A 27,771-nucleotide genomic window follows, 5' to 3' on the forward strand; every position below is an offset into this window, starting at 1 on the left:
CCCTTGCTGGGACTGCTGCTAGTCGGCTGCAACTTGACAGTCCTTTATGCACAAGATGCCATTTTAGGCTTGCTGTTCCTATGTAGGCAGATTGTTTGGCTTCCTTGTGATTCGGTTTGATTTTGCCTGCATTTGGAAAAGACTGCTCTTGCTCATTTGTGTAACCACCCTGCAGTGTGTAACACATTTGTTGTGTGTGTGTTTCTGCCAAGAATTGAGCTTGAGGTCCGAGGCACTGTAATCAGCCAATGTGCAGCTAGAGCCCAGCTGCCGGATTCAGTCATTTTAAAGTGAAACTGACAAATAGCGCACACCGGCAGGAAGATCTATTGTGTTGTATGGTATATAAATTGTTTTCTTTTTTGGGGGGGGGGGGTCCCTAGTTCCATTTTGGTTCAGTTTGCTTCTCTGTACCATCATGCTGGGGCCACAATAAAGAGCTGAAATGAACTCACAGTGTCGTAGTTACTGAACCCACGGATTTGTTTAGAGAGGGACAGCTGAGATGGAACAACTTTCTAAAAATATTGCCCAGCAAACTGAAGCTGATGGGCAATTTCCACTTCATTCAAAACTCTGCTAAATACCATTGCTTAAATGGACTTAACATGGACAACATAAGTTCTTTGGAGGAAAGGCAAATTTTCTAATACCAAAATAATTGTAGAGATAACAATGAAATACTTGTACTCTACCTTTTCAGCTGGGTCAAAATGGCTCATAAAACACAATTTAATAATCTGCAGGTGCTTTGTAGCTTCTATTTAATCATGTGTGGGGAACAGAGTCAGTTCATTTGGGATTCTTACTCTTATTTTAAATACTAGGGGCTAAGCCCGTTGCATTCAGGAATACAATGGGCACTAGATTGGGGGGTGGGGTGGAAGAACTCTTTCGACGGCCTCCCCCTCCCCCCAGGCCCTGGAAAGGCTGCAAGTGGCTGTTAGGGAACTCACCGGCAGGGACTGCTCACATACGGCAGGGATCTGCAGCCTCCAAGCCTCAGAGGGAAGTGGAAGGAGGAGGGTGTGGTCAGGGGTGGAGGATGGAAGGCGATTGGCTGGCCACTGGATGGACAGGCAAGCTGGTTGGCAGAGGAGGCACTCAGGGGCAGGTCAGCTGCCCTGAGTGGGTGTTAAGCACTGAGTGGCACTTAAGCAATGAGACACGCTCCTCCTCCAAGGCCTTACCAGAAAGTAGTACAGATAAGTAGAGGTTACCAAACTAGGAACATCGTGGTTTTAGGTTTTGGCCATACTACACTTATTCAGCTCCAAAAACCAGTGAATGCATGAAGCAGCTTTGTAATATTTTTTTAAATTAACTGTTAATTCAAAGAGCACTCTTGTACAATTCAAGTTCTTAGCAGAGATAGTAAACCTGATTTCTATAAATAATCTATAGGGGTAAATATGTTTCAAAGACAGAATGACCCCTGTTCATGGGGCTCCTGCTCAGTTGGCCATTAAATGTCTGAATGACTATATAGATTAAAATAGCCAGTGCTGGTTTTATTCTCCCTTAATGTGTTTTTTCAAGTTTGTCTTCTTATCCTGGATACTTGGGCTAGTAACCATGCTCAATTTATTTGTTTATTTTTAGATTTATATCCCATCTCTTCCTTGGGTCACAGAGCTCATGGTGTCAATTCTTGGAACCTGCAACACATATTAATAGAAGACGATAGTTAATCCTGTGGACGCTCCTATATAAAATTGTGCTGAAGTTAATGAGATTTAATGAGATTTATCTCTAGTGTGTTTAATGAGATTTATCTCTAGTATGTATATATATGTATATATATATATATATATATATATATATATATACTCTCATTGTAACATCAGCAATGGCTCATTAATCAATAACTACTCCATGCCATTTTCGAACTGTTTCCAAGAACACCCAAAGATCCTACAATGTCTCCAGTCTAGCAGTGTTCATGGCTCCATTTAAGCATTTTTTTTTTGCTCGTTTAAGTTATAGAATATCCATAGTCTGATTTATTTTGCTTTATACATGCAGGATCTCATAGACATTCTCTGGAAGCAAGATATAGATCTCGGAGTGAGGCGTGAAGTTTTTGACTTCAGCCAGCGACAAAAGGAATATGAACTTGAGAAACAAAAGAAACTTGAAAGTGAGAGACAAGAACAGCTCCAGAAGGAACAAGAGAAAGCTTTTCTAGCTCAGCTGCAGTTGGACAAGGAAACGGGTGAATTTGTTCCAATTCAGCCTGCTCAAGCCATTGAACTGGGAAAAACAGATATAACCAGTAACTATCCACAGGTAAGCAAACCAATTTTCATTTCATCATGATGAATTGCATGTTGTACATCTCTCTTCTAAATTAGCGATCCCCAACCTGTGGGCTGTGGACCACATGTGGTCCGTCGACTAATTGGAGGTGGGCCACGAAGGACGCCTTCTCTCCCCCCCCCCCACGGCCCTTTACAACACACTTCGGGTGTCATTGTCTCCCATCACTCCCAGATGGGACTATCTCGTTGCAGAGAAACAAGCTCAGGGTTCCCATTGATTTGTCATTGTCATGGGTTAAAATTTCCATGAAAATAAAATGTTCCTTATGTTCATTGTTGTGGCGTGTCTGTATCTTATTTTGAAGGGATATTTAAACATTACCATAGCCATCAGAGAGCATTAGGGCAGTGGCTGAGAGTAGAGGAGTAAACTATCCCCCCCCCGTCCACCGTGCCTCAGTAAAATTGTCAAGCATTGAGTGGTCCCCGGTGATAAAAAGGTTGGGGACCACTGTTCTAAATGAAGAATGGTACTAAAGGAGCCCTAGGGGATTAGACCAGTGGTCCCTCTAAGCCAGCATCCTGTTCTCTGTAGGGACCAATCAGATGTCCTTGAAGGCTCGTTCAGGCCATCGCCTCTTGCTGTGTGTCCCTCACCGGCTGGCAGATGTTTCCTGCTTTTGAACCTGAGGTTTCCATACAGCCCCACAACTGATAGCCATTGATGGAGCTATCTTTCATGAAAGCCATTGAAGCTACCTTGAATAAGCGTCCACTGAAAGATGAGCTGTTAAGAAGCCCACCCTACCTGTCTCAGTTCACACAGTTTGCTCGAGCTCTGAATTAAGTCTGCATGTCATTATTTTAAAAGTTCCTTCTTTTTGTATTCAGAATACTCACATTTCCAGAGAAGATGCGGACGACTTGTCCTTCGATGACTGCATGCAGCTTTTGGCAGAAACATTCTCATTTGTGGATGACAATGAGGTAAAACATTAGTCAGCTTACTTTTTTAGTACAGTCCTTGGTAAAAATGGCTCCTTCCTTCCTTCCCTCTCTTCCTTCCCTCTCTTCCTTTCTCAATGATACTCTTCATATTTCTGTGCATGCGGAAAAACTGCACTCATCCTGAATATTCCTTGTGTATGTTTCTAAGTAATGGCGTTCAGTTCAAGCAAAGCTGACGTGGTGTCTGATAACATTCCAGATTTCCTCGGCTGAGTTTCAACAAGTGGTACCATGCAAGACTGAGAGCAACCAAGACTTTGTGGATTCTAATCAGATGCAGACACAGGACTCCTCTGGCCTCCAGTTGTCCATTCCCGAGTCAGCTGATGCAGAGGGCTTGCAATATATAGAACAATTCTGGGAAGAACTGTTGTCTATTCCAGAGCTACAGGTAAGAGCTGCAGGCTCTACCAAATGAATATTCAGGCATTGTGGGCAAATGGAAAAAGTATAAATCCAATCCTAGCCATTTCTGTTCTTGACCATCAAGAGGAAGAGGAGACAGATTCAACTCCTGTTTGCTGCAGCTAAGAAGACCCCAAATTGCAGGGTTTCAGGGAAGGCCTTTCTCTGCCTGATAGCAGTCAGTCAGTCTGAGAAATTATTACTCGGTCAGAGGAGGCTATTAATCTGAATCTAAAGATGGTAGCTTCATATAGGATCCTCCCGCAGTGACTATTGTCAGATCTACATTAACAAGATATAGGCAGGGATAGGTGCTCTTTTCCCGTCCTGCCTGGTGCCAGGCCAATCAGCTGTTTCCTTTTGGAGAAGAAACCCTATTCCTCCCTTTGAGCCTGTGATTAGCTGACTTGTTCTTGCCTGATTGGAGCATGGGTTTCATGACTCTTTGTCATCAGCTTCCTTGGAGCTGAGTCCTGTAAGTACACATGCTCAGTGGACTTGCAGTAAGTTACCCCAGTTTAAATTCACTAATGTCATTCAGCTTACAACAGCGTAAATCTGTTTTGGGGTACACGGTAAGTTACAGAAAAGGATGACACTAAGTGAGACTATTTTGTGGTAACTCTACTTATGGAGTGAGCACACCCGGTGTCCCGTTATGGATGGGGTGCACGGCTTTTGGGTGAGGTAACTTGTGTTGTAATTTCTGTAAAGGGTCTTTCTGGCAGCCAGAGCTGGAGAGACTCTTGGAAAACCCTCTCTGATCCTTTTCAGTGGCAGGGTGTAGTTTGTGGCCCATTGAATTTAACATCGATCAACCATTCCAGTGCTGCAATGGCTTGCCCACACCCTCAGAAGGTTGAATAATTTATAAAAGCTTCCGACATGGAGGGAAGGCGTTGTCACTCACCCGCAGGGATGCTCCAGACAATTATGTAACTCTCTGGGGTGGATCTTCAGCATTGAGTGAGTCAGTGGTAGAAAGGGAGAGTTTCACAGGGCCCGGCTAGCATCCTCTTCCACAGCATCAGGAGGACATAATGTGAGTAGCATGGAGATCACCATTGTGCATATTGTCAGATGTTAGTCACATACATAGATGCACATATTGAGAGTATGCGCTACTCGTGAGCCTTTGCCATGTTGGATGACCGTGGTACCTCTACGTGTCAACATGAACCTTGAAAAAATGAGTGGCCAGGGCCAGTTCAGGAGGTCTGGAGCTGTACCCACGTGGTTAAAATCAGAGATCGGCACTGATCACGCTCAACTTGGCAGGAGCAATGCATTGGGAGGTACTATGAATGGCCATCAGGCTCCAGCGAAGTGGATTTGTAATATATGAAAAGGGCTCGTATGTCATATCTGTATTATTGACGGGTTTTGACGTTTCTTTTTAGTGTCTTAACATTGAAAACGACAGCTTGGCTGAAGTAACCTCAAGCCCGTGCTCAGACAACACAGTGTCCGAGGCAGATGCTAACTTCGACTTCTACAATGCGCTGCCGGCCGTGGAGAAAAAAGTTGCCAGCTGCAGCCTAGAGTTCCTGAGCCATCTGGAGCCTTCCTATCCCGGAAATGTACTGCCTGATGATTTGAAGCAAGACAACTCTTCACCTGCAAGCAGCGACTTTGGTGAGGATTTCTACCGTTTTGTTGACGTCAAGTTGAACAGTGACATGCCTCTAACGCCACCTCCCCCACCGCCTTTCACGGATCAAGCACTCACCGGCTTCCTAAATGAGCCCATTGATCTCTCTGATTTTGCTCTGTGCAAAGCTTTTAACCGCGACCTGGCAGGAAACGCTCTGGAATGTAATGATTCCGACTCGGGCATTTCACTGAACGCAAGTCCCAGCACAACTTCTTCGCCTCATTCTGTTGAGTCATCCGCTCTCTACAGAGACACAGGCTTTGGCTACAGTGATTCCGAAATGGAAGAGATGGATAGCGCCCCCGGCAGCGTTCAAGGAAGCAGTGCTAAAATGTACATCTTTCACTCAAGCCTCCCAGCCTCTGTGTCTCTCGAGCCAAGCACACCGAGGCCAGACGCACAACTGACAGACACACCCCAAAAAGAATTACCCGCCAACCCGGGTCATCCCAACTCTCCGTTCATGAAAGACAAACAGAGCAGCCAGCACGATGCTCAGTTCACAAGAGATGAACTCCGAGCAAAGGCCCTGCGCATCCCCTTTCCCGTGGAACAAATCATCAACCTCCCTGTGGACGACTTCAACGAAATGATGGCCAAGGAGCAGTTCACCGAGGCCCAGCTGACACTGATCCGGGACATCCGCAGGCGCGGCAAGAACAAAGTGGCTGCGCAAAACTGCCGGAAAAGGAAACTGGAAAGCATAGCAGAACTGGAACACGACTTGGGGTATCTTAAGGATGAGAAAGAAAAACTCCTTAAAGAGAAAGGAGAAAATGACCAAAGCCTGCGGCTGCTGAAGAAGCAGCTGAGCACCCTCTATCTCGAGGTCTTCAGCATGCTCCGGGACGAAGATGGAAAGCCGTACTCGCCCAGCGATTACTCGCTGCAGCAAACCAGAGACGGCAGCATCTTTCTCATCCCGAAGACCAAGAAGGCAGAGACTAAATGACGGGGATCAGGGAAACTCACGTTTGCAGAACGATGTTTTCTCACAATGCAAAATGTGTCCTATTTTCTAAGTATATATATATTTTTAAATGATTAGGTTAAAACAAAAGTGTGCACAATGGGCATATATATATATATCTTTTATAAAACACTCGTTTCTCTTTTGATGTAGCCACTGATCGATACATTTCTGTTCTCGTGTAAATATTTCAAATCTTATTTATGTACTTTTCCTATTGTTTTACTGAACTGTGCGTCAGGCGTGATGATCTCGTTTAGCTGAAGACTGATCTTGCGTTTGCCAGTTGCGCCATTTTATAAGTATAAATGAAACTTTTGCAGTTTCTTATATTTTTACATGCTTTCCTTTATTAAGAATGCTTAAGTGTAGCTTTAAGCACACATACTAATAACAGCTTTCCTTTAAGGTGCTACACAGCCAGGTTTAGCACCGCGGGTGCCAGTGAGTCTTGGAAGGACTCATCTTAGATTGACTGTACCTTTAATTTCCAAGTATAAACACGCTTTGCATATGAATGTATGCGTTCAAGGGATACTAATCTTTAGCCTTTGGACTTATTGTGTGTGATGTGGGTTATCAGGGCTATACAATGTGCAACTGGGTACATGAGTGGGGGTGGCCGAGTATGTCCATGATTTGGAGTCCTGTCCATGACATTTTTTAAAGGGGGAGACAATCGTCTTAGTTGCATTTATGCAGTTCCTATCAACGCACCTTTTCTTGATAATGAAATTTAAATAGTTCGATACATGCTTTAAGAAAACTAGAGCAATCCTATCGACTTCTACGTTGTATTATGCAGTATACAGTTTCCAATTTTTAGACTATAGACCTGATCTGTGTATAAAAACTGGTCTTCTGTATATTGAAAGTAGTTTGTATCAACTAACACAAAGGAAATAAACAGGGACATCTTAACCAGTTGTTTAAGAATGGAGTTTTTGAGATTAATTTGCATTCAAAATCCAACACTCTCAAAAGCACAAAGAGAATTAAGTCACTTGATTTTAATGGAACAGACTCCTATAAAATTCTGGAGGATGCTGTAGCTTAATTATGATTCATCTGTCAAAGGAGTTTTGCCAGATGCTTTAACTTTTGTTTATAAAGCACTTTGGGTACAGATACTAAACAGTTGGGCACAGATATTAAACAGATTGCATTCATCCTTCAGCTCCAAAGGCTTCTGCATAATAGTATTTTGGGATCACTAGGCGTTTTATTCCTATTCCCATCTTTCTCTTTTGCACGTCTAATTTAAAAATTAGTCTCATATAAATCATCATGTAACTATGTTGCGGTAGTAGCAGTAATGCCTCTGACAAGAAATGAAGACAGAAAGTTTGAGCATTCCAACTGTTCGAGCAAGTCAAGTGGCTGAACCATTTGTAATGCAGCTTAGGGGAGGGAGGGCAAAAGGCCATTGTGGAGCAAATTAAAGCTTCACATGTCCTAGGGACAGAAGTGTGCGTTATGTGGGGGGTGTAGTTTCCAGGAAGAGGGAAGAGCAAAAGGAAGGCGGTAATGGGCCAAGAAAGAAAGCCCCGAAGATCTACATGGAAGGTGGTTTAGCAAAAATGATGGAAACAGGCATTGAAGGCAGTACACAGGGGTAAAGAAGCTGTATGCTGTGGGAACAGGATTGTACACAAACGGCTTAAGCCAATGCCAAAGAAAGCAAGAGATGGTGGTGACCACTTAAAAGCACTCAGGTAGAAACTCAGGGCTGATGGATTGGAGGAGCTATATACAGTGCGTGCCACACTAAGGTCAAATAACTGAATTACTAGAGTAGGCTTTCTCAACCAGGGTTTTGTGAAACCCTGGTGTTTCATGACAGCCCTGAAGGGGTTTCCCAAATGGGTGGAAATTATCTCTTATATATTTTTTAAATTTGTTAAACATTTATTGGTTGATCTGCCCATCGCGCTCCTCCCAAAATGGCCAATGATGGGCCTGGAGGGGCCCCAGGTGGGCATGTACACAGCTATGTTTCCCAACAATATTTGGCACGATTGTGCCATTTATGGGGTTTCTCGAAGTCTGAAGAATATTTCAGAGCTTTCTCAGTGGTGGAAAGGTTGAGAAAGGCTGTACTAGAGCTACACTGGGGCCATGGTGCAAAACGTATAGAATCGTGGATTGTCACTAGTATTCTAGAGGTTTCTATTTTATTTAGTTGCCAAGTACAAGTGACCAACCAGAACTCTGCAAGTAATTGCACCAGAGGGACCAGCTCTCAAGTCTATAGAAAGTGAAACTTGATCAGGGCACTTTCAGGTACTCTGCCTGTAGGATAGCGTTTACATTGTGAAGAATGCAAGTTTGTCAAAAGAAACTTACCAGCCTTTTTCAACCTTTTCACAATGGAGGGGCCCCCTAAATAATTTTTCGGGCTTCCAGGGGCCCTGGAAGTGATGTCAGCTGGCCACACCTCTAAGATGAATGCCATAGGAAGTGACATTACCATCAGCAACAAGAAGCCTCAAGGAGGATGGGAGGGGGGAGAGAAACAAGAGGTAGTTTAAAGTAGGAATAGGCATGCAGGCTCTGCTCTGCCTCCTCCCAGTTGCAGAAATCATGACAGCTCACTCACACTTGGGAGGGAGGAGGGCAGCAATGGACGTGGCCAGTTCCCCAGCTTGTAGCCGAGCCCATTGGGACAGAAGGGGAACAGCTGCAGACCCCTGGTTGGGAGCATCGTCAGATTCTTTCAATATACTGACACTAACTGATTTACACCTTAACCAGGGACTTGCGCTAGATACTTGCTCTATCAGAATAAATCCTATCTACAGGCCACTCGGCATTCTAATGGAAAGATGGCACAGCTCTGTTTTGGGGGACATGTACTCTTCAAAATCTTGATCAAGTCAGCTCCTTCAAACATGGAACACCGCAGACCTAATAACCACCTAGTAACTATATGAAGCTAGTAAAGGAGAGAGGCGTGACAAATTATGGTACTTTATTGTAAACATGTGAACGACACAGGTTTGAAATCGCAGCCATCAGTCCGAGACGTCATTTACATTTTCCATCTGTTATTTGCGTGCTACGTCATCTTTCGTCTTGCAGAGATCAGATGGTCAGGATTCGTTATCCTGCAGGGGGGGGACATAAGTCACAAATCTGGCACACTGAGAAAGGCACCCCACCTTTGTCAAGTTATGAGGGAAAGGGGCAACACTTGTCTATTCATCCCAACCTTCCACACTATCCATCTTAATCCATCTATCTGGCTGATGCTCAACCCACTGCATACAGGACTGACATCTTCCCTCCTTTTTCCTAGCCGCAGAGATCTAGGAGCTCTTTGATACTTGGGGAGAAAAAGGAGAAGAGGCACTCACCCCCACTCTGTGTTCTGTTGGGCAGCCATGAGCTGCATACAGCTTGGCCTTGTCCCCGTTTTACGAAAATGAAAGCAGGCAGAGATACCATTTTTCACTCAGGTGCCTGAAGATAACAGAAAACCAGAAATGTGTGCTAGTGCTGCCGTTTCAAACACCTGCGTTCCAGGTAAGAATCTGTAACGTATCTCTTGGTGCTAGCTGTGCAGGCAGAAGTCTACAATTCCAACATCCCCAGAGGGCAAGTTTATAGTGGAGGAGAGGTGGAAATATAATGCCAACAGGCAAGGGGCCAGTCGGTGTGGATGGTCGGAAATATGATCCTGCCTTCTCTTATCTGAAGATTCTGACTTCCCATAATTGAAAGGCATAGGATTTGGGGATGGATCCCGCCAGCTTTGCCACTGATAAAAAGGAAGGAAGACGTGATCCCCTTTGAACATTATGCTGGGAGTCACAGGAGTTGCACAGACAGCAGCCAATCAGTAAAGAGGGGACTTAAGTGGGACTGAGTGAAGAATCTGGTTGAATTCAACACCGTATTTAACGTTAAAGAGCAAGGAAGACGACTGATTCGAAAGCAAGAGCTCATTTCTCAACAGAAGAACTAGTACCTGAACCATATGAAGCAGCATCGTGTTCCGGATGATCGAGTCATCAGTTTTCTTGCCTGAAAATTAGCGGAGGAAATTTATACTGGCTGAAAACCCACAATTCTCAAATGAGTTTTTAGAAGACTCTAAAAATCCTGTTGTGGCCTAGCCTATCATTCTTTACAAACCATCAGGCTCATGACAGCTTGCTGCACTTGAGTTTAAACTGGCTGAAAAACTTCAGTAATCGAATATGGTCAAGACAACCCGCTCGTGAACATGAGATTCAGGGCTGACTTTTTCTTCTGAAAACCAACCATAAACATGCAGGAGACTGCTAAGTGAATTCAGAATACCCGCCAGCATTTTCCAATCTTAGTACTAAAGAAAATGCTTAATTATCACTACCCAATAGCTGTTAGTGTCTATAAAACCAGCCAGATGAGGCTTTCATTTTTTAATATTGGGTTACAGGGTTGGAAGCAGAACAAGGCATGTCACATTTTAGCATTCAGTTTGTATTTGCATAACTTTTCCAATCACAGTTCAACATTTCATATTGGACTAGAGTTGTGGTTCTCTAAATCAGTGGTCCCCAACCTTAGCATCGAGGACCAGTCAACACTTGACAATTTTACTGAGGCCGGGGGGGGGGGGGGTAGTCTTTTGCTGAGGCATGTCGCTGCTGCCTGAGCCCCTGCTCCACTTGCTTTCCCGCTGGCGCCCCTGACTTCCTGCCACCCACTGGGGGGTGCTGCCAGCAGCAGCTGCGCAGTGCCACGCCGAGGGGGAGCCCCAGCCATGGTGGCCGCTGGAGAGCACCAAAGGTGAGCCAGCGGCAGAGTGGCAGGGCAGCCGCCGAGGCAGCAGTTGGGGAGGAGGATGAGGAGCCGCGGACCGGTACCAACTGATCTACGGACCGGTCCCGGTCCCCGGACCGGGGGTTGCGGACCACTGCTCTAAATTATCAAAGGGCGATACACTACTCAGAACTCTCTCACAGAATAACTCTTTGCAACTTTCTTCCTCTCCCAACACAAAACGCAGAATGCTCATCACTGAGCAACAGGCCTTATACTTCATGGCCAATTTACACATGGAAATTAAAACCAGAATCTCACACGCCCACCTCCCTTTCACCTGTCCTTCCAATATCCACCCACAAGTAGCAACCTATTTTGGGGGCCCCAATCTACTGTTGGTAACCACTATACTCAAGGGTCTTACCAAGTCAACATTTTCCTAACAGATTAAGAAATTCCCATCTGGTCCAGCAGGGAGTTCTTCTATCACCTGCAAGTCAAACAGATTATTCTTACCTCGTTCAGACAAGAGACGCTCTTTAATTCATGAAAAGTGTTAGAGACAAACCTTACCTATTCTTATTCCCCTTCCTTTCAGGTCTAAACGCTAGACCTATGACTTTGGGTCAACTCAAGTAGCTATGACTCAGGGAGGCGCCAACTGGTGAAGAACTCGTGCTAGACTTCCTTCGATATTTCAGCAGTGAAAGGTAGTTTTTAACTAGCAGCTCTCCAAAAGCTCACTATCAGCATGGTATCTTATGCTTTCACTTTTTCTGGAAGATGAAGCTGGAGCTGTGCTGTCGCTGCCTCGTCATTCTTTAATTAGGCTGACTGGGTCCACATACACAACAGGCTGCGGAAGTCCTGTCTGAGTCTCCTGCGATCCACACTTACACGTCCTAGAGTCTTTACAGCTGGTAAGCGACTCTCCTCAGCTTACACTTCTCCAACATTTGCATCAAAGAACTAGGTCTAAGTCACTGGCACCAACAACAGGCAGCTGGTCGATTTCATATTGAGGATGGCAAAACAAGGGTGAAACACTACACAGTCAAGTTACACGGCTTTCCTGTATGGCTGTTGTTCGTTCCATGGCGGACACGGTCGCGACCTCCCTCCCACCACATACGCAGACTGGGAACCAATGAAATCCCTTAAACCCATCCTCTGGTTCTGCCCCTGCAATCAACATTAGCCCTGGAAGCGATTGTTCAGGGCTATGCTGTCCTTGCAAGAGGAAAAGACACGGGCCGTACAGTTTAGTAATGGGAAGATTCCAGACCACAATACCAAACTGATGTGCCTTTGATACATTTTGCCTTATAAACCATCTGCCACTATGGGCAAATTCTGGAGGGGGTGGGATACAAAACTTTTAATAAGTAATTAAACTCCCCTGAAAATGAAAAGTATACTCAAAGGCCAACCACCTGTTTTTCCACCTCCGTACGTACTAATACGTTTGATTTTGTGGAGTGTAGTTAAATGAGATTTCACCACAGCCTTCTATACCCAACCACCCTGACAGTATGCCTAAGCAGGCCAGAACCAAAAAGGTCAATATTTCAGACCCAGTCTTCTATCAACCTAACGGAGATGGGCTGAAATCACAATAAGTCCAAGAGGAATATATATTTTTTATCATGTCCAACAATCCATTCCTATACTGGAATCAGGTTTACCTTTATACTGTTCATTGGCCTAGAGAAGAAGTAACAAGATGAGAAATTCCAGCATCATACTGGCAAGGGTCTGAGTTTCTTCTACTCACTGTGCCCTACTCTTCTGGATGTGTATTGACAGAAAGCACTGCTCTGGCAATGGTGGAAAGAGAAGTCTGATCGGATTGAGAAGGATAGCAAATTAGTAGGGAACATAGTTGTATGCAAATTTTGGGTAAGTGAAGGAGTAAACCGCACCCACTTATCCCGAAGCTTTGACACATCACTCTGATGCATTAAAAAAAAGTCTTAAATTTTATTCTAGTCACAAGACTCGCTGGTCACAACAAATACATCATGTTCAGCCAGTTCCTATTCCTAGGCTGTGAAGCAATTGGTTTTCGCTCCACCTTCAAGGCCGACGCTCAGGACGTTAGAAGGTGTGTGAAGCAGATCTGCTGGTTTGCCTGTAGTCAGAAAGTTTATACTCGTTCCAGGGGTCTTGGGAGGGATTATGACTGCGCTGCGACTTTGTTCCAGGGAGGCAGGGCAGCCAGAACAACATGCGGTACAAGTATTAACCATTACATTTAATGGTTAAGGATAATTGTTAGAACAAACCCAGTTTTTTTAGGGCAGAACACATGGACCTATATAGTTGTAAGCTAAGTGACGGAGCCAGGCTATTTTGCCTGGAAGTTTTAATTCAATGAGGTGTGAGTACTGAATCTGTTCATCATTTGGGGAGGCAGGATTAAGCCTTGATAGCAATAAAAGGCAGAAGCCTATTCTGCTGGTGCTTAAGGGCTGAGGCACCTTCTGCATATATCAACAGAAACGAGAGGCAAACTGAATAAAGCTTAAAAGAACTTTCATACTAATTTACTTGGAAGGCTTAAACTAAGAAACAAACGCTACAAATTATAAGCACGAGCCAGAAATATCTGGAATTTTCTTTTGAAAATAAAGCTTTTTTTATCATTCACAAGCACTAGTTTAAATGACTCAGTCCTAGTTATACAGCTAGACAAGCTTTAATGCAAACATCTCTCCCCTCCCTTTGCATGTGCAACTCATTTCATATGGCTACATATGCAGAAAAACTAAAAAGTTCTTAAACGGTTCAGCGGTATCACAAGTTTAAACTAATACAAGATTATAATGCACTGATTTTTTTTCCTAGCAAGAATATACCCTAAAACTACATTTCTTTATTTAAAGAAGTTTAAGAGAGAAAAAAAACTGAACTACACAAGAATTGAAAAATTAAAAGTTCCTTAATTATTTTTAATTTCTGGTACCACTACCACAAATTTACAGGGCAATATACCTGATTTTATAAAGGAAAAGACAAAGCTACAACAACAAATTAAAAAAAAAAGAAGTCAGGAATGTACATCTAAACACTACATTGCATTAAATCAATAGCTGCACTCTTTGCAAACTGTGGCTATGACAGTCTTTAAGAAGGGTTTCCTGTTTAAGCTGCAGTAACTTTTCTGACTATGGTTCATCGCTCCTTCTGTGGCAGATTTTACAGTTCCTCTAATGCATTTGGGACGACTGTCTCAAAGTAACCTGCAGCTTTCCTGACAACTCCTCGCTCTCTCCTGCTAAGAACTGTAGCCTGTTGAATACACGATAAGAAAAGGATTACTCTCAATGAAACGTTGTGTAGTCTTCATATAAAATACTCATTTATGAGATACCTACCCTCAGTTTGCTACATTTTTAGAACCTTCTCCCACCATAGCCACCACTTCCTCCTCCAGATCCGTAGCCACCTGCGAGTAGGAAAAAGGAATATTTATTTCATCGCAAGCCACGGACATTGGGGACACGCTATCCTAAATCCATTTATACTTACCACCATAGGGACTGCCTGAGCTTCGGCCACCAAAACTGCCGCCTCCTTTCATGGGGCCATAGTTGGACGGCTGCTGCCCACTGTAGTTGCCAAAGTCATTATAGTTCCCACTGCCACCGTAGTTGCCTGAGGAGAACATAAATTGTTTTAAACTTCTCATTGTCACTTAGGTCGTATTTTCTTGGCAGATTTTATGGTTTATACCGTTATATTGTTATATGGTTACAACTGTTGGTTATTATTATTGTAAGGTTATTCACATGTTATAGACTGTTTCAGGTATTGTTCTTTGTTCTAATGTAAAGTGCCCTGAGCCTCCGGGGAGGGCGGTATATAAATAATATAAATATAAATATAAATATAAATATAAATATAAATATAAATATAAATATAAATATAAATATAAATATAAATATAAATATAAATATAAATATAAATATAAATATAAATATAAATATAAATATAAATACAATACAATAAATTTTGAACAACAACTCATTCGGACGGAAATTATCTTGGTGTACAATAAATTTACCACATACACATGATTAGTTTTACAGGATATCATAGATAGGATTAATGCTGCACCCTACCAACTTTTCCACTGGCACAAGAGGGAGAAGGAACCCCTTTGGATTTCCAAAAAGAATGGGACCATTAGATCCATGTGGGCAAAAGCTGCATAAGATAGGGGCCCTTGTGAGGAAACTGGGCACGGCTAAGCATATAAAACAACATGTTGTTCTCTTACTACTGGTATCATTAACACTTTAGGATTCTAAGTATCGCCAAGTTTTAAACTCCAGGAGAAAATGAGAACAGAACCATGCTGTTGAAAGCTCATAAAATAGTTCAGCCCACAACCCACACTCCCCAGATCTATGTCATGCACACTTACACAGAGAAAGAGTTCCTTATATCTGCTCAAAAGAGAGTGTGAAAACAGAGTCAGGAAAGAGCTGACAGCCCACTGGCTCCACTGAGAGCATAAGCCATGTATTCTAAGGAAGATGCACTAGATCAAGGGTGTCCAAACTGTGTCTTTCCAGATGTCCATAGACTACAATTCCCATGAGCCCCTGCTAGCATTGTAGTCCAGTGATATCTGGAGACTCAGTTTTGTCACCCCTGCACTAGATAGTATTATGATTTAAATAAAAGCTTCTTAAGTGAATATTGTGCCCTAGCCAATCTAAACCACCACAAGCAGGTATATACCGAGAGATGTGGCGTATAAATATAATTGTAAAGAGCTATAATGCCATTCCTACTAGATTTTTCAGGGCTTGCCACATATTTTTCTGCACATGTTTATACGGAGATATATTATCAGCTCAATTCTAAGAGTAAAATAAGACTGTCCTTAGACCTTGCTCGGAGGAAGGGATGACATCAAACTACATGTGATCCCAAGGGGCATAATACAGTTCATTTTAGGCCAAAAAGGGTACAACGTTCTTTACGTCATGGAACAAGAAGGTGGGATAATGAGGATCTGAACCTTTGCCTGCCCTGCTCAGATTAGGTTAGGAAGTTACAAGACATAATTCAAAATGTCTTACCACTGAAGCTTCCTCCTTCATTGTAGCCATCATAGCTGCCACCTCCCCCTCCATATCCACTGCTTGGGCTTCCATAGCTTGGGCTTCCACCGTAGCCTCCTCTGCCACCGTATCCAGGACCGCCGCCATAGCTCCCACCACCTTGAGACATCGCAATTGAGATTGAGACCACAAAAGGTATTATGTTTGCATCAAAACACTTCACCATTTAAGCCCAGGGGTAGTCAAAACTGCGGCCCTCCAGATGTCCATGAACTACAATTCCCAGGATCCCCCTGCCAGCAAATGCTGGCAGGGGGCTCATGGGAATTGTAGTTCATGGACATCTGGAGGGCCGCAGTTTGACTACCCCTGATTTAGCCATTTCCAAGTGCCCATAAATCAGTAAACCCGAAATCCAATAAAGACTGCGACCAGCACAAAAGGCACATTACATCATAATGGCGTCCATAAAGTTGCAATAAACTCTAGAAACCGCTCAAGCAAAGTTAGAGGATGAGGGTAGCCACCGTACGCTGAACCAAATTGCCAGAAACCGTTCTGGGCATCTAACTTTCAATTTGCACTTTGTGCAGAATGCATATTCTAACTTATGGATTGGTTCAACTTAAGCACACTCATCACTTAACTAACTGTAAGATGACCATTTAACTGATTTAAGTATTGTATTTGAGGTGAACGACGTTTTATATGTAGTGTCAGCTTGTCGGGAGTTCATGTACCGTTTCACCTCATCTCACAAATATGCAGAAAACAAGCTAAATAAATGGCCTAAAGATCTGTTATCTTTTGAAGAAGAGTTGTTTTATATGCCACTTTTCTCTACCAGGAGTCTCAAAGTGGCTTACAGTCGCCTTCCCTTTCCTCTCTACACAACAGACACCCTTTGAGGGAGGTGAGGTTGAGAGAGCCCTGATATCACTGCTCGGTCAGAATAGCTTTATCAGTGCTGTGGTGAGCCCAAGGTCACTCAGCTGGCTGCATATGGGGGAGTGGGGAATCAAACCCAGCTTGCCAGATTAGAAGTCCGCACACCTAACCACTACACCAACATTTATTTATCCAGTTCCAATTAACATTTGGCATTACCCTGTATCTGGAATGCGGTTAGTGTCCACTGTTCTATCAAGCGATTTATTTTTGGACACATGAAATTTCCCTGAATGCCTCAATTTCTGTATCGGGTTGTCAGCTGTCCTTTCATAACGACCATTTTAAGTTACATTAACCAGACAGGCTCAAAGCGCGATGGGTGTTTGGAACATCTTTCTGTCCCAGCGTCTTCGGCTCCTCTTAAAGCAGCTTCAGTCTAAGTCCGTCAGTCTACTTACCATCACCAAAGCCGTTGTATCCATCGCCACTCCCATAACTTCCTCTACTGCCACTGCCGCCGCCGCCACTGCTGCTGCTTCCATAGCCTCCTGCATCAGAACAAGATGTTGACGTGCGTCAGAAAGTGAGTCAGAAAGGTATCGTGGCTTGCTTTGGAAGGGGTGTGGGGTGGAAACCCAATGTGCATTTACCTCTGCCACCAAAGCTTCCACCTCTACCACCAAAACCTCCACCACTGCTTCCAAAGTTTCCACGACCCATGAAGCTGCCTGAACTGCTTCCACGATCTAAAAAAGTAAAACGTTTCCTTGTAATAAATGAAAAGCTTCGCCACCTAAATGGTTTCGTGTTGCGTAATAACAAACTCACTTCTCTGAGCGGTAGCAGTCTGCATTTCTTGCTTGGAGAGGGCTTTTTTCACTTCACAGTTATGTCCATTGATGGTGTGGTATTTCTGAACTAAAAACACATTTAAAAATTGGTATCAGAGGGACATGTGGCCTCTTAATAATCATGTATGCAAGCTTATTCTCAAAAGGCATTTTCATGGGTGTATTGCTATTAGTATTTTTTTAACATTAAAATAAGCTCATATATGAAAACTAAATTGACAATTTAATACACTGTATAGATAGAACAAAAAAGCAGCTTCAGAAGCCAGTCAGATGACAGGGAAGTCTTGGCAAAACAGGTAAGTAAAAGCGGTAATTATTTATTGTGGTGCACAATTTAAAAACAGAATAAAAACTACATAAAAACTATACAGAACTGCACATAAGACCAAACACGTTTTGATCCTACTGGGTCTTCCTCAGTGGTCAGAATTATAACAATACACTCTATATACAAAATCTAAACTCATTATAAAGTGTAGCTGAGTGGGATCTGTAGATTATGGCTCCAACCAATATGTAAATTTTTGACTTTTTGGAGACCACCTCCTATGGCATATGCCGAGGCTCACCACTCTTCACTATCATATAATTATGTGCTGAGAGTGCATCTCATGTGCATTAGAAAAAAAGCTTGTACAGGTTTTTTGGTTTTGGTAAAACAGAGAAGTAGCCACTTGTTAGCAAAAGGAGGAGGAATATTTCTGGCTCAGCCTTCCTGGGCAGACCATTCCACAAAGGGTATGGATGGAAGAAAGAGCCTTGCTCTACACCCCTGAAAGGTACACTAAGAACAGAAATTCTTCAGATCCTGAGGATGGAAGAACACACAGGAGAAGGTACTCCCTTAAGTATGTGGGAACTAGTCCACTTAGAAGCACCCTGAAAGTGCAACCAAAAACAAATGGAAAGTCTTATTCCCACACCAAATTCCCTTTTTCAAGAACAGATTGCGTCAAACAGGAGCATTTATGTAAAACATCCCATATTGCCTTCCCATAAGCTCAAAGTGGTTTAAGTAATGTGCATTTAGTGGAGAAGCCTAGAAACGAAAACAAACCATGCAGAAACTGTTCCTCCAAATGTTCTCTGACAAAGATATATTTTGTGTTCTTTCCAGAAATTAAGGAGGGGTAATACTTTCTCAACAGTTTCTGGAAAGCGGTTCTACAACATGAGCAAATTTACAGTAAATGATCTACTTCTAGCTGCCAGCATTCCTGCCTGACATAATGACAGCATAGCAATAACCTTCTGCCCCAGTGTTAAGTAGCACTTGACCCCCGGGCAGAGAAAGGTAGAACAACATTAAAGAGTTGCATAAGTCTGCACAAAGCAAGAATGAAAGTGTTACATACCAACAATTTTGTCAACTGTATCATGATCATCAAATGTCACGAAGGCAAAACCTCGTTTCTTTCCACTCTGCCTGTCTTCCATTACTTCTATGGTTTCAATCTTGCCATATTTTTCAAAATAATCTCTTAAATTATATTCTTCCGTGTCTTCTTTAATCCCTCCCACAAATATCTTCTTCACTGTTAAGTGGGCACCGGGTTTCACAGAATCCTGTAAAATTCCAGGTTGCGTTCAGCAGACTTGCAAAAACAGCATGTTCAAAACAGATCAAGATAGAATACAAATAATGTATACATCAAAGTTCAGCACATTTATACTTACTTCTCTGGAAACTGCTCTCTTTGGCTCCACCACACGTCCATCGACCTTATGCGGTCGAGCTGCCATTGCAGCGTCTACCTCCTCCACGCAAGAATAGGTCACAAAACCAAACCCACGGGAACGTTTTGTCTGCGGGTCTCTCATCACCTATATCAAATGTACAACATGAGATTAGACATTGACAGACTTTGCCTTCTTTTTCCTGGAGCCCTCTGAAGAGCCCTCTGTTGCTCCCCAAAACCCACAGGAGAGGAATGGAATGTGGCACAGATTGCAGCACAGGCAACTGATGGTGGAAGGCAGAAACCATCATTACTGAGCAAGATCATCTGTGTAAGGAAGGTTACCCAGGGCAGTGGTCCCCAACCTTTTTATCACCGGGGACCACTCAACCCTTGACAATTTTACTGAGGCCCGGGGGGGGGGGGATTGCTGATGGCAATCAAGTGAGCGCTCCTAAGTGCTGGGACTCCGGGGAGGGGGGGGCGGGGAAGCCGAGGTGGCACTTCTGCTCAGGGAGGCGGGGTGGCTGGGGCGGGGAAGGGAGGCACAGCCTTTGGCATGCCAGCGAGCGCAGGCGCGGAGCTCTGAGCCTGCACATGTGCGCCTGCCGGATCGTTGATGAAGTAAAGGGCTGGAGGGGGGGGGGAGGCGTCCTTTGTGGCCCACCTCCAATTAGTCGATGGACCACATGTGGTCCGCAGCCCACAGGTTAGGGATCGCTAACCCAGGGGATTTCTGCCTTGCCCCTTTCAAGCTGCAGCTCTCCTTCCCTCACGCCCGGTCTTTAAGCTATGCCCAAGGGTCTTCAGGAGTAACTTTTCAGGGGGCTCAAGGGGATATGGCTAAGATTTCTTCCAGGAACTCCACACCGTTCAGCATTTCTAAGAAATAAGTCATTCACTGCAGGAGGAAAGCAGAAGGCTATTGTGATCACTTACCACACAGTCGGTGAGTGTGCCCCATGTTTCAAAGTGTTCCCTTAAACTATCATCGGTAGTTTCAAAGCTTAGGCCACCAATAAACAGCTTCCTCAACTGCTCTGGTTCCTTAGGATCCTGGCCCTGAAACGAAGAGTATGTCAGTGTGCTGCATTAGATGCATACTATTGTTGTAAAGTCAGTAAGGCCTGTTCTCATGCTATTGTCAGGAGCTGACTTTCCCCCCTTTCAGACACTTCAGCATGATAGAACGAAATGTAAGTCCCTTATTCAGAGAGGCCTGCTTATGGCTTTCAAAAAATGCTTGACTAGTTAGAAATATACCAAATTTAAGGTATTTACTGTAATTTTATCCCAAGTTTCTTTTCCAGAGGTAAAATTTCAAGGCAAGTCAAAATGAAGGAGCTTTTCCACCTCCACTTCCCTTTCTTGTGGTACGGTTAGCCACTGGTATAGTCTGAGGAAAGGGATTTTATTCTCTTCCTCTGTCTTACCAAATGACTAGCTACTGATGTGAGTATGGCTGCTATCCTAAGCACTCTTTCTTCCAAGTAAATGCGTGTCCAGAATGAATCTTGGAGGTAACACAGGGTTTCTAGGGAGACAATGAGATGAGCCTCATCCTATGTATACACACTATTTGAAGTTAGGTCTTGCAGAGTTCTGCATATTTTGCACAGGATTGCAGCTGAATACCATTTTAGCTTTTTATTGAATCTTCCTCCCTTTAAAGATGCTCATTCTGACATGTTGTTTTGGCTGATATGCAATGCAGTTATTTTATTTCAGTGGACCCAAGTTAGTTATGACATTTATAGAGCTGATTAAATAACAAATGGCCTTTGAATTATCCTGAATTTCAAAGAGCAGATAAAATCAGCATGGGATGATTAATCACTGTGAAGTCTAAAGCGGGCCTTTATCCTTTTCTAGTTATTGAATGATACTAATTATTTAATTTAGGAAGAAATGTGATTTCAGAACAAGACCCTACCTCCTTTAACTTGGCAATTTTCTAAATAATCTGGTCTCAACACAAGAATGCTGTGCTCCCTTTATAAAACACATTCCTAGTATCCATGCTTAATTATAGCCCAGAAAGCACATTACTGTATGCACAAGCAGAAGGAACCTCTGCACATCGTATACTTGAAAAATGTTTTCAAAAGTTGTCAGACAAGCCCCAATACTCCACTGTAATCTACACCATTCCATGTTGTAGGTGGAACATTTTCTCTCAAAAAAACAAACAAACCCATATATGATTAAGAAAGTGCAATTTCTTAATGATGCATATTTTTTCGTTTTTAAGCTCTATTTACCAGTAGGTGCCAATCATATTGGGTCTTTCATAGTTTATTTGCCCATTCTTATTAAAAGTGCAGGCATATTTTGTGCAGTGCATGTGATATTATCCATCAAATCACTGGAGTCAATTAATATGCATGTAAAAACCACATGCTTTGTTACAGGTGATATGCAAGATAGACTGGATGCACACCTCAAAGTCCATAATCTGCGATCAATTGCTGGACATCTAAAAAACAAAGTTCTCTTGTTTCTCTCAGTAGTGTTTCACTAGTTAAATGTCTAGAATCTCTCTCCTTAAAGCAAGTCAGATAGTGTAAAGACTCCCCAAGAGCAATCACGTTTTAAAATCCCAAGGCCATTTTGGTCATTATGACTCTTTGGAAACACCGTATTTTTTTGAGTTAAACTTGCATCGCAAATGCCCTCGGCTTGGAGATTCTAAAATGGATACCTGGGGATTTCAAAACGTAGGCAGGGTCCCAGAACTGCAAGCGGAGGCAGCAGTCATTCCACCAAGAAAGCTATGGGTTGCCAAAAGTCAAGTACAATGGCCTTTCTGCAATCACATTTTACAGATGATGATGTCATCCGTTCAGTCATGTCCGACACTCAGCAATTCTATAGGAAAGTCTTCGCCATGCACCCCTATTTCTGAATGCTTCTCTTAGTTGGTTCATGGACATTTTACAGACCACCTAATTATTCTTGAAGCAAAAAATAAAACCTAGATGACACTGTTGGAACACCAATAGCCTACTTTACCTACCCACTTCCAAGAACCTTTACTATTCTCTCTCAGGGACCATGTGGCAACTATTTTGGCATACTAGGAATTTCACAGTAATCGGCTGATAACGATCAAGTGTGGCAAATTTATTCACTTTCTTGCTGAGGCACAAGGCAGATTGCAGCACACTGGTAAGTTCATCTGATAGGGATCTAGATTCAAATCCCCAGTATGCCTTGGAAGACCTTGGGCGAAGAGCCTTTGGCTAGTCATATTCTTAGATTAACCTACCTCACAGGGTTGTTGTGAGGATAATAGGGAGATAGGGAGAATACTGTGAGCTACTTTGGGACCTCAGTGGAGTGGAAAGGGGAGTTACAGTTGCCAACAGGAGGAAAATTCATCATCTATACTGAAATGTTTCCATATAAAACCATGTGTCATAACCAGCTCACTGAGAAATGACAAGTTACCTTGACCTTATTGGTCCTCTCTTCCACAGTGTCTAACACCAGGCTTTCTCAACCAGGGTTTCTTGACAGCCCTGGAAGGGTTTCCCAGATGGATGGGAGTTAATGTTTATAGTTATTTTAAATTTGTTAAACATTTATTCAGTGATACGACCATAGGTGGTCAGGTCAGCCTCGCCCCCCTTCCCAAAATGGCCAATGATGGACCTGGAGGGGCTGGAAGGGGAGGGGCCGCAGGCAGGTGTGGGCACAGCTATGCTTCCCAGCCATATTCTGCATGATTGTGCCAGTTCTGGGGTTTCTCAGTGGTAAAAAGTTGAGAAAGGCTGGTCTAGACCAGGGGTAGTCAACCTGTGGTCATCCAGATGTTCATGGACTACAATTTCCATGAGCCCCTGCCAGTGTTTTCTGGACCACAGGTTGACTATCCCTGGTCTAGACTATTCACTGAGCTGTACTGAATGACCCTGCCTTACAGCAACAGGCTGTGGTCCCTTTCAACTCTACAATTCTATAGCACTATGCCTGTGATCATTTTAGAAATGATGACAAAGGATAAAAGTTATTGCAGTGAATTCAGTAATATTGTGTGAACTGCCGTGAGCCCAATTGGGAATTTAAATAATAAATAATTAAATAAATTTAAGCATTTATATTTGGGATGGGAGAAAGAGTTAAGCATTCATAGTGGTATGCACGTGTTCAGGATCTAATCCCTTCTGGTGTTCAAAGTCATCGTTCTGCACTAGTTTATGCATCATTATTTGACAGTCGCATCATAGTTAATGGTTCAAGAAAATGAATTTGTTTGTCAAAAGCAGGTTTGTTGCTAAATATGTCTAAAATATTTTGTAATAGAAATGATTCAGAATGCCAGCTTATTCACAGCAGAATTTCACATAGGTGTCAGCAAGTGGAAGAAAATCTGGGTTGTATCACTTCAAATGAGATTTGAAGGTTCATGTGGTTGTTCCTTCATATCCGCAAAATTCTCCACTCAGGGTGAATGCTTATAATTTATTCCAGCCTTCTATCTATGCAATGTTTTTGTGTGGAAGGAGTCATGAAATGAGAGTTCCTATGTACAGTTCACAGTGGTATGGACCTTTACACTTTGGTCACCTTAAATAAAAAGCTCCAGTCAACTGGAAATTAAAGTAGATTATTTCAACTGATCAAACATCCAGATCAGAGTTCACATAACATTTTAACCAACCTTTAACAATATTATCTAAGGTAAAGTGTCTTCTATGGCGGTGGTCCCCAACCACCGGGCCGTGGCTCCCTCTCCCCGCCCCCCCCCAGTAAGAAACTTCCCAGACCGCAAGCTTCTTTTTGTGGGAGGGGGGGGGGAGAGGGAAGCAGGGCCGCGCATGCGCGTTTTCCGGGTGATCGCCCTCCCCGGTCCGCAGCCTCAAGAAGGTTGCGGACCACTGTTCTATGGAGTTTGACCATTACTGACAATAAATTTTATCATTTCCAGGAACACAATTTATGCAGAAGCAGCTTAGTACAGATCTCCCAAACTAGTGTGGGGAATGAAAAGCAGAATACAGCCAAAGTAGAGAAAAATAGTATTGCATGGGTTTTGAACCACACATGGAACAACCAGAGCAGCAGAGAGCGTGTACCTAGGCAAGAATTGTGTGTAAGAAAACTAGAAAAATAAAATATTCCACCTGTGAAGATCTTCTTCCCCTCCTCTTGTAATCTTCAGCCTCTCTCTCCTCTTTACACGCCATTTTGGGAGAGCGTTCTGACTCAGTTGCTCCTTTTAACCTAGGTAACAAGTAGTACGAGTAATTTACCCGTCTCTGAAAGTCTTCTTCTTACTCTCATACAAAATCAAATGGCCCAAAATTTTAGTGGAGCAAATATCAAGAGCCACCTTATTTTAAAGGATGGCAGCATATGAAACAGTAAAACAAAAAAGGGAGCAGCTTTGTTTTCAAGCCACTTTTTGAAAGAGGGAATTCAAGATTTATAGACTAACTGGCAAGCAACAGTTAACCAGACAGACAACACCTGAATAGATCAGTCTCATAGTATCACTATCTTTAAAAAAGGAGAGTTTAACTATGGCAGTACAAACAAGTATATTTATTGTTGCTTGCTGCAAAACTATACCAAACTGCTATTCAGACAGGTTTCGATCATCCAACATTTGAATAAAGTTGTTTCCACAGTACTATGCTGTGTTCATCCAATTCCTCTCACTAGTCATGTAGGTGATAGGAGCAAAGCTCAGCTGGGAGAAGTAGAGAAAGAGAATGCAAGCCTTGAAACACTGCACAAGAGCAAGCCCCAACAGGTCCCACATGGTTGGTTATAACCAGAAAGTCCCAATTAGAATCTTAGGCCACCAATGGAATTACAGCTCTTCAGAGGAACAGTAAGTTGCTTTCTGTTGGGCCAAATGCACTTGCTAATGCTTAAACAACTGGACAATGCTTAAGCGGTTTTAAAGCCATCATTTCTAGCTTTGATAAGCAAAGTTTGTAAATTACAGTATGTACTTTCTAGTACTTCTGATACTATCATCTTGCTTTACTTTGTGTGACATCTAGGAAATCTTTATTAAAACACTTGCTCAGGTAAACCATTTAGCTGGTTTTTAATGAGCTACTTGTTGTAAGCTTCCAGTCTATATGCACACAGGAGTTCCAATAAGAAGTAATATGGTTTTTGTGCTTGGGTTTTATTTGGTTCTAGTAACTTTATTTCAAGATAAGCTGAATATGTTCTGGCAAATCACACATCCTTCATGTAACACTTTAATGGAGCATACTCTTTATATGGCTGTAGTTATCTAACCAAGTTTAATTATTAACATAAGTGAGTTCACATTATGAAAGACTTGAGATGGTAAAATATGCACGACTGAATCCTACCGTTTATAAAAGTATTTTTGATATTTCATATCATGATTTAGCATTGGATTTAAGTCAAATACTGTTTTACAGTGGTTACTCTCTCCAAAAGATGTGCTAAGCTAAATAAACATGTACAGGATCAGGCTGTGGCGTAAGCACGTTTGTAAGCACGTTTCTCTGATCAGTGGTCCCTGATATACTAAGTTATGTTCAGGAGCCAGATACCCAGAGCTTAACCATAGGGCAAGTAGAGCATCAATATATTATTATTAAAACACCACTGGACAGCCTGGCTTCTTGCCTGCATACTGGCTTTGGCAACTAGGAACAAAATTCGGAGAAAGGGAACAAATTAAGCATATTATATGTACCATAATGTCAAAATCCCCGACTAAAAACTACCCAGAAAAGTCGCAATTATCCCTTTGTCTGTGAAGTGCGTGTCTCGGGTTAATTCAAGTCTCTTAAGGACACCAGAACTTGGTGAATCCACGCAGGGCGCCTTGCATATATGGATGGTAGTTAATTTTAGCCCTTGTGCAACGACGTAAGGACTAGATTTTTTTTTTAAATATATTGAAAGGGCGTCTAACTGGTCGTCCAATCCAAAGCAGGTTTACTGGGAGGCCTCATGGATTGCTGCGAGATCGTCCCGATCTCAGTGTACGGAAAAATTATTATTAATCCTCCTCCTCTAGGCCTCTTGCTCCACCCTATCCGCGTGGCATGAGCCTCATGGGGCAATGTGAAGCGCTTCGCTTTCGGGAGCGAGGCGGGCGGCTTCTCTTAATGGCAGAAGGATCCCGCCCTCTGAAGTTTATGTAAGGTGAACGTGCTGGGGGGGGGGGGGAGAAGAGGCGCGCTGGTTCAAAAGGACGGGGGGGGGCAATAATAATAATTGCTCCGCCGCCGCCCCCCAAGAAGCCGCGCCGAGCCCGCCGTCTCCGCCGCGGCTGCTCTCCCTCCAGCGCGGCCTCCTTCCCCGGGCAGGGCCGCCATGGCTGCCGCCGCCGCCAGCGCGCCATTTCACAGACCTCGTCGGCGGCAGCGAGAGAGGTGCGGGGGGGGGAGCAGGGAGCGAGAACGGAGCCAGCCAATCACCCACCCCCTCACGAGCCCCCCCCCCCCGCCGCAGCCGCCTCGCGCGGCTCCCCCCTCCCGCCAACGGCCGGACCCGCGGCCTCCCTTTCCCGCGCGGCGCCAACGGTTACCTCCATTTTGTGACTGAGTTTTGCCTCCTTCAGCCTCAATATGGAGCCGAGAGGAAGAGGGAAGGCGGGGCGGGGTCACAGGAAATCGGGGCACGTGAGCGGGAAGGCGGGGCCCGACGGGAAACCGCGGCAGCGGAGGAGGGGGAGGGAGGAAGAGAGAGAGAGAGAATGAGGAGCGGCTTGAAAGCGCGAGGCGCGCGGGGGGAGGGTTCGCGCATGCGCGCGGCCGTTGCTCTCTGCCCGCTCAGGCCGAAGCCTCGTTCTAGATGAGCCCCCCCCACACACACACACATACTAGGGTTGCCTGGTCTAGGTGGGGAAGCTGCGAGTTGCTGGCAGCATGGAGCCTGGGCAGGACAGAGACCTCAGTGGGGTATAGTGCCCATTAGGCACATGTTGGATCGTGTGCTTTTGCAGCTGGGTTTTCCTGCGTGGAATAGGGCAGTCTACTTTGAAGGTACATGATCCAAGGTGTGCATAATAGCCCACTAGGCACGTGTTGGATCATGCGCTTTCCGTGTGCTTTTGCAGCTGGGGTTTCCTGCATGGAATAGGACAATTGCTTTGAAAGTACATGATCCAAGTTATGCATAATAGCCCACTACGCACATGTTGGAGCATGCGCTTTCAGTGTGCTTTTGCAGTTCGGGTTTCCCGCATGGAATAGGACAATCTACTTTGAAGGTACATG

General features: G+C 43.7%; 2 protein-coding genes across 6 annotated transcripts in view; one reads left to right on the forward strand and one right to left on the reverse strand.

The window, feature by feature from the left end:
• Window positions 1–7,219, forward strand: part of NFE2L2 (NFE2 like bZIP transcription factor 2) — a 32,933-nt gene extending 25,714 nt beyond the window's left edge. Inside the window, exons 2-5 of the mRNA XM_077319623.1 lie at window positions 2,026–2,289; window positions 3,153–3,248; window positions 3,469–3,660; window positions 5,075–7,219. Coding sequence (XP_077175738.1) covers window positions 2,026–2,289; window positions 3,153–3,248; window positions 3,469–3,660; window positions 5,075–6,280 — 1,758 coding nt within the window. The 3' untranslated portion in view covers window positions 6,281–7,219. The remainder of the gene's footprint in view (window positions 1–2,025; window positions 2,290–3,152; window positions 3,249–3,468; window positions 3,661–5,074) is intronic.
• Window positions 7,220–9,252: 2,033 nt separating this feature from the next.
• Window positions 9,253–27,245, reverse strand: HNRNPA3 (heterogeneous nuclear ribonucleoprotein A3). 5 transcript variants are annotated; one of them, XR_013228016.1, is made up of 15 exons: window positions 27,081–27,245; window positions 24,676–24,775; window positions 20,489–20,611; window positions 19,548–19,694; window positions 19,226–19,436; window positions 17,845–17,934; window positions 17,667–17,762; window positions 17,475–17,564; window positions 16,144–16,284; window positions 14,582–14,707; window positions 14,428–14,498; window positions 11,475–11,540; window positions 10,269–10,324; window positions 9,655–9,760; window positions 9,253–9,405 (listed from the first exon to the last, which is right to left on the reverse strand). XR_013228016.1 is itself a non-coding variant. In XM_077319624.1 (12 exons), exons 2-11 carry the CDS (start codon window positions 24,736–24,738, stop codon window positions 14,446–14,448), a joined length of 1,140 nt encoding a protein of 379 aa, XP_077175739.1. In that variant the 5' UTR covers window positions 24,739–24,775; window positions 27,081–27,244; the 3' UTR covers window positions 13,011–14,341; window positions 14,428–14,445. The 5 variants fall into 5 exon arrangements, 3 of the variants coding, with proteins under 3 accessions (XP_077175739.1, XP_077175741.1, XP_077175740.1); XR_013228017.1 differs by lacking the exon at window positions 9,655–9,760; XM_077319624.1 differs by lacking the exons at window positions 9,253–9,405; window positions 9,655–9,760; window positions 10,269–10,324; window positions 11,475–11,540 and adding an exon at window positions 13,011–14,341 and having other exon boundaries at window positions 27,081–27,244.
• Window positions 27,246–27,771: the final 526 nt, after the last annotated feature.

Source organism: Paroedura picta, chromosome 2, assembly GCF_049243985.1.
Source record: "Paroedura picta isolate Pp20150507F chromosome 2, Ppicta_v3.0, whole genome shotgun sequence".
Classification (NCBI taxonomy): domain Eukaryota; kingdom Metazoa; phylum Chordata; class Lepidosauria; order Squamata; family Gekkonidae; genus Paroedura; species Paroedura picta.

Excerpts from the sequence above, each read along its gene's own strand:
- HNRNPA3 (XM_077319624.1), bottom strand. The coding sequence starts at position 24,738 with ATGGCGTGTAAAGAGGAGAGAGAGGCTGAAGATTACAAGAGGAGGGGA. Across the intron at positions 17,935-19,225 it reads TACAGTTGACAAAATTGTTG|TTCAGAAATACCACACCATC; the intron begins GTATGTAACACT and ends ATGTGTTTTTAG. Across the intron at positions 14,708-16,143 it reads TGAAGGAGGAAGCTTCAGTG|GCAACTACGGTGGCAGTGGG; the intron begins GTAAGACATTTT and ends TGTTCTCCTCAG.